This window comes from Alosa sapidissima, chromosome 10 (genome assembly GCF_018492685.1).
Source record: "Alosa sapidissima isolate fAloSap1 chromosome 10, fAloSap1.pri, whole genome shotgun sequence".
Taxonomy (NCBI): domain Eukaryota; kingdom Metazoa; phylum Chordata; class Actinopteri; order Clupeiformes; family Clupeidae; genus Alosa; species Alosa sapidissima.
This window is the reverse complement of record NC_055966.1, coordinates 33,510,286-33,515,705: the sequence shown is the minus strand read 5'-3', so window position 1 is coordinate 33,515,705 and position 5,420 is coordinate 33,510,286. Positions and strand designations below refer to the sequence as shown.

General features: G+C 40.8%; 1 protein-coding gene across 2 annotated transcripts; it reads right to left on the bottom strand.

Moving 5' to 3' along the window:
• pafah1b3 lies at nt 1-3,222 on the bottom strand. 2 transcript variants are annotated; one of them, XM_042106258.1, is made up of 7 exons: nt 3,155-3,222; nt 2,926-3,039; nt 2,514-2,616; nt 2,310-2,399; nt 2,055-2,171; nt 1,652-1,774; nt 1-1,056 (listed from the first exon to the last, which is right to left on the bottom strand). In XM_042106258.1, the coding sequence occupies exons 3-7, from the start codon at nt 2,607-2,609 to the stop codon at nt 787-789; spliced, it is 696 nt and encodes a 231-aa protein (XP_041962192.1). In that variant the 5' UTR covers nt 2,610-2,616; nt 2,926-3,039; nt 3,155-3,222; the 3' UTR covers nt 1-786. The 2 variants fall into 2 exon arrangements, with proteins under 2 accessions (XP_041962192.1, XP_041962193.1); XM_042106259.1 differs by having other exon boundaries at nt 2,514-2,595; nt 3,155-3,221.
• Between the last annotated feature and the right edge of the window lie 2,198 nt (nt 3,223-5,420).

The following is a 5,420-nucleotide window of genomic DNA, read 5'->3' as shown; positions in this document are numbered from 1 at the left end:
TTGTTTTTTGTATATTGTATTGAGTTCAGCAATGATACAGTTGAAAAATGACAACAAAACAGTAACAAAAACAAAACAACTTGGTCCAAACAAAACCAGCGAATGCCAGCAAAGCAAAAGCATATTCACAACATCACCATCATTGTGTGGCTGCAAACAACCTCTCTGGTGTGCGAGATAGCTTATGTGCTTTAAAGGATTTGGTGCTGTGTCAAAAGCAAGCTTCCAGTGAGGCAGAGTCCCTTTAAGGATTGTTTAACAGTCCTCAGGAACTAAAAGATTTGGGAAGTCAGAGACAAGGTCATTAGGTGTCTGTTAGTCTGAGTCCAGTCAGTTCAAATCTAACCATTTGATTTATGAGCAGGCCTTCAGCTCACTAGGACAGGGTGGATGCCTTTGGTGAGACACATGGTGACATGTTCCTGACAAATAATAGCCACATTTGTGGTGCGAGCCAAATGAGTTATGTATTCACAAATGGCATGGCTCATTGGCCTAAAATCCACAAGGTGCTGATACATACTGATATGACAGCTGGTTTTAGGCCTTAGACTGCAACAGCAAATGCAGTGTAGGATTTCATCAAGCAACAAAATAAATTCACTGAGACAATTTTACACAGTATGCAGCCTGAATAATTCTATCTAGTTTTTGAACAGATAACATGACATTACAGACCTCAAGTAGGCTTTAGTAGGCACAGCTATTAGAGGGTATAAGGGGGTCATAAGGGCATGTTAGAGCTTGCATTTGCAACCAGGTGAGCAGGTGAAGGTGGGCTGCTGCTCAGGACACCTGGTTTTCGGCCGGCTGGTCCAGCAGGGCCTTGATGCGATCATGGAGAGGTTCGCACACCTTCTGGTAGGCTGGTGGCGTCAGGTGCAGGTAGTCGTACAGGTCCTGGTGCCAGATGGTGCCGTCGGAGTGCACAAAGCCGGGGTCCACGTTCAGGAAGGAGGCGTGCGGGAGGGCGGCCACCTCAGCCTGCACCAGCTCGTTGACCTCAGCGTTGCGCTCCCGCAGTGGGTTAGGGTTCCTACCACGGGGGAGCAAGCCCTGTTGGGCACAGAGGCTCAAATCACGAGAACAACATGGACTTGGAGAGGTGAAACTTCTACCTGTACACATACTCCTCTCTTCTCAGAGTAAAGATAATAATACTGTACCTCTAGTGCCAACTCCCAAATTAAACTAACATGTTTTGTATCTTCTCCCAGAGGTTTACCTTAAGCATGATATTACACACCCTCCATACCTCTGCTTTGCGCAGTGGCCACATTACCACCTCAAACGTGCATTAACCTTTTGATACCTGAACGCCTTAGCATCCATTAGGCGGGGATCACATCAGCCAGTGGCAGCGGCAAACGTAACGCAGCGCTCAGACCATAATACGTTTTATCTCGTTCCTAAGCAACACAAACGTTTTGTCAATTGAATACACTCGCGTTGCGCTTTTGAAAGTTGAACCAAGTTCAACGCTCAGCTTGTTCAACGCCAGTGTTACGCCAGCGTTGCCACCGTTCTGCTGCCGAACCATAGAGAACAATAGGAAACCTGCCACTTGCCGCTGGCTAATGTGATCCCCGCCTTATCCCTTACATATGTCTTCAGCTTGGTAGGATGGAGACCGTGCAAACAGAATACTCACCAGCACAAGAGTATGAGCATGAGGGAGTTTCTGGTTGATCAACTTCACAATTTCCATGATGCCATCACAGATCTGATGTGGGCTGTTACCATGATTATTTGTCCCTACCCATAATACCACAACCTAAAGGACATTAAGGGAGAGAAATGATGAGGGAATGTTAGGAATTGCCAACCAACATTGTATAGATATACAGTGTCATGAGCCATGACAGGCCGTCACAACAGATAAACAGGAAATGATTTTCTAATGTTGGAGATTCTTTTACAACAGGATAGCCGATGAGGTCAAATATTAACAACCTCTTTGCCAAGAATCAAACGCCACAACATTAATTGGCTTCACAGTATGAAATTCAGTAAGTAACACGATACACACAGCAGATCATTATGCTAACGCCTACCTTTGGACTGATATGATCCAGTTCACCATTGCCGAGTCTCCACAGTACATGTTGTGTAGCATCCCCACCAATTCCAAAATTTAAGGCATGGAGTGGGGAAAACAGTTTCCTCCAGATCTAACAACAATTCAGAAAAGTGAGTCCATTTGAGATAACACATTTGAATACAGGAAGATAGTATACATTCTGTGCCTGCGATCTAACAGTGCCACCCTACAGAGGCGCGTGGCATTATGTGGCATCTAATGTAATCACCTCAAATTCATGCAAGAGCTGTACAAGGGAGTCTCCCACAAAGAGAACATCAGGCTCCTTCCCTTTGCTGTCTGACACGAAGCGGTTGTGCTATGAAAGTGAGGACAAAAACTGTGTTACAACGGGCAGAGTAAAGAAAGTTGCATCGTGTCATGATCATGTAAAGTGTAGTCAGTGAAAAGCGACAGTGACCGTGAGACATACCATGCACATCCAGCGTCCATCCCCTTGGATATCTTGACATGGGGTGGGAGTTGCAGCGGGGTTGTCATCAGAGCTCATTGCCCTGTCATTGGACATGGGTTATCTTTTAATACAAGGTTGATTTTTTTATTAGCATACACCTCTGAACACATGGGCAACTAATTACATAGATTTTCTTTTGACACTAAAAACGGAAATACACAGTGGTAATAGCTCTAAAACTGATAGCACTAATGTTAGCGAGAATAATGTTAGCTTCGAAACGTGCTTCCCTGTTTCAGGCGTTACAACACACGTACGCCTGCAGCTGCTTCTTCACATAGCTCGTATCTGTTCGACAACAACTGCCTGCGATGATCAATTCGTTGTATTATGATGAAGATAAAATCTCAATCAAAACGATATGCCAAACCTTTGAGTGGGACAGGATGCTTCCTCCAAGTTGACTGCAACAAATTTAATTCCTGGATGTCACCATTTCTTTACGATAGGTGGTTGTATAAGAATGCAACAGCCAGCACTAGAACTAAAACACAAACATAAACTTAATTTTAACGTAGAAATAGAATAAGCTAAGATTTTACCGACTTAATAGTATATTTCTGTATTTATAGCCATCCTAAGAAGTAAAATTTGATTACACTGTACAATGGAACTGCCTCGTAATGGACTCTTCCGTTTATCATGAGTGCGGAAGAGATGCGCTGGCTTGCTGATACTGCTACAAATCACAGGAGAGATGAGGAAGATTACCAACCAAAAGATTTTACAGCTACAATTTCTCTCAAACATGCTGAACCTAAAAGTGATGGTATTTTCCATAGTCCATGAGCCAGGGCCCCAAATGTGGGCCATCGGTGTCATCTGGGGGGACTAAGTCTCAATAGTGATTTTTGGCAAGGTATAGGTACACCCCTAGGCTACTAGAAAAATCACGATATAGAAGGAGAGCAGATAGCTAAGAAACGTTCAGAAAAAGTCCAGTTGGCAAATTTGAGGAAAAGTCGGTAAGGGGGCTATTTCACACAATTTGAGGGTGCTGAATTCAAATATTTGGTTTACCAAACTCAATTTTGAGTTTTAAGCTTGCTAATTAGCATAATTCACATACTTTTTGGTTTTGCCATCAGATAGCATAGGAATTGCAAAAAAATAAGGCATTAATATACTCTTTATGTATCAGATATGTTGTAGGACAGGACAGGAATGACCCCAATGACCCTAAAGTAGCAAATGAAAATAAGCTAAAATTAAAATATAAATTGAAATAATAACTAAAATTCAGTATGAAATTAATTCAGTAGGTGACTGCTCGTTTTTCTGTAGAAAGTACTTTGTCACTAATTATTATGAACAGTTGTCAGTCTTTACAGAGGATTTACACTGTATTTTTCTTTTACTGTAAAGGCGACTGTGCTTGCCTAGTTAAAACATCTCACTGGTGCTCTTTCCTATCATTCAAATTCCAGCCATGCAAAAAAATGGTAGTGTGCCTGTTTGAGGGTTGCTGAACAGTGCTATGGAGATTGCATTATTGCAAAATTTAGACAAGATATCCTTTATAGTGCAACAAAAAGAAACATTCTCCAGTGCCCCATACAAAAATGTGATATATGGCAATATATGTAAAGTACATATATTATGTATGTCAATGTATGCCTCACACATATAAGTCACATATATACACATACATGTCAAATATATTTCAACATATAGCAACATTGGCCGTTTTTATATATGTCACATATATTTTCCCAGATATACAAATATATTACAAATATATGTCAGTTGCATATATGTTAATATATGATAAGTTATGTATTTGTACGCATACTAGGGATACCAATATATTGCAAATATATGTCTATGGACATATATTTGCACTCATATTAGGTAAATATATTGCAAAATATATGTAATGTTCTGCTATGTCACATTTATAGAAATGTCACAATATATGTATATTTCAGAAATATAACATTGTTGATGTTCCAAAGAAAACACACAAAATATTTGTTTAACCTTTTATTAAAGTTTATTTTTTCCCACACAAACAGTGAGTAAACTCTCCAGGTAGAAACTTTTTTTCTCTGTATGGAAGTGGCACACATTGATTTGGCAGAATGCACTCAGTGTTCTCAGGGCAGCAGTCCTCACAAATCACCACCTGCAAACAGGGAACAGAGAAGATTAATATGCTGTAAAACACACAGAACATGAAAAGACCATCACTGAAGCACTACTACCTTCACATGCATCTTTAATAAACACACGCCTTGGCACAAGTAAGCTTAAATAAGGGCTATGAGATGAAGAACATGTAGCCTAATGATCCATACATCAGAATACTTTGACAAGATTTGGGAAAGATTCTTGAAAGATTGGAGTCTTTTAACTAATGCCCCCCATTCAAGCTTTACTCAAAAGACTTTCAAGAATCTTCCCCAAATCTTGTCAAAGTCTTCTGTTGTAAGGATGGCTTAACACTACCCTTCACAAACTAAGGCCTAGTCCACACGTACCAAACCGATCTTTTTTCCCTCCGTCTTCCCTGGAACCGTATCAAGAATATTTGCGTCCAAACGGATCCATCTCAACGACTCAACACGTTACTTCATACCCCAGGCCTATAGGTGGCACTGTGTCTTTACAGAAATTCACCAAAACTTGCAAAACGTGCGCTTTAAAAACAGACAGAATAGGCTACGGCGAAATGGCTAGTGCAAGGAAACCAGAATTGTTTGTGTGGACTGATGGTGAACTCAGTCAACTGTAAAACTAATAAACTGTAGTCAACTGTAAAACTAATAAACTTTATTTTACGGTTTGTGAAGGGTGCAGTCCCGTCCTTTATTTGGCTAACGCAGGTAGGCCTACTAATCACCTTTACTTTCTTTGGTTGTAGGA

Excerpts from the sequence above, each read along its gene's own strand:
- pafah1b3 (XM_042106258.1), bottom strand. The coding sequence starts at position 2,609 with ATGTCCAATGACAGGGCAATGAGCTCTGATGACAACCCCGCTGCAACT. Across the intron at positions 2,172-2,309 it reads AGCTCTTGCATGAATTTGAG|ATCTGGAGGAAACTGTTTTC; the intron begins GTGATTACATTA and ends AATTGTTGTTAG. Across the intron at positions 1,057-1,651 it reads ATGCTCATACTCTTGTGCTG|GGCTTGCTCCCCCGTGGTAG; the intron begins GTGAGTATTCTG and ends TGTGCCCAACAG.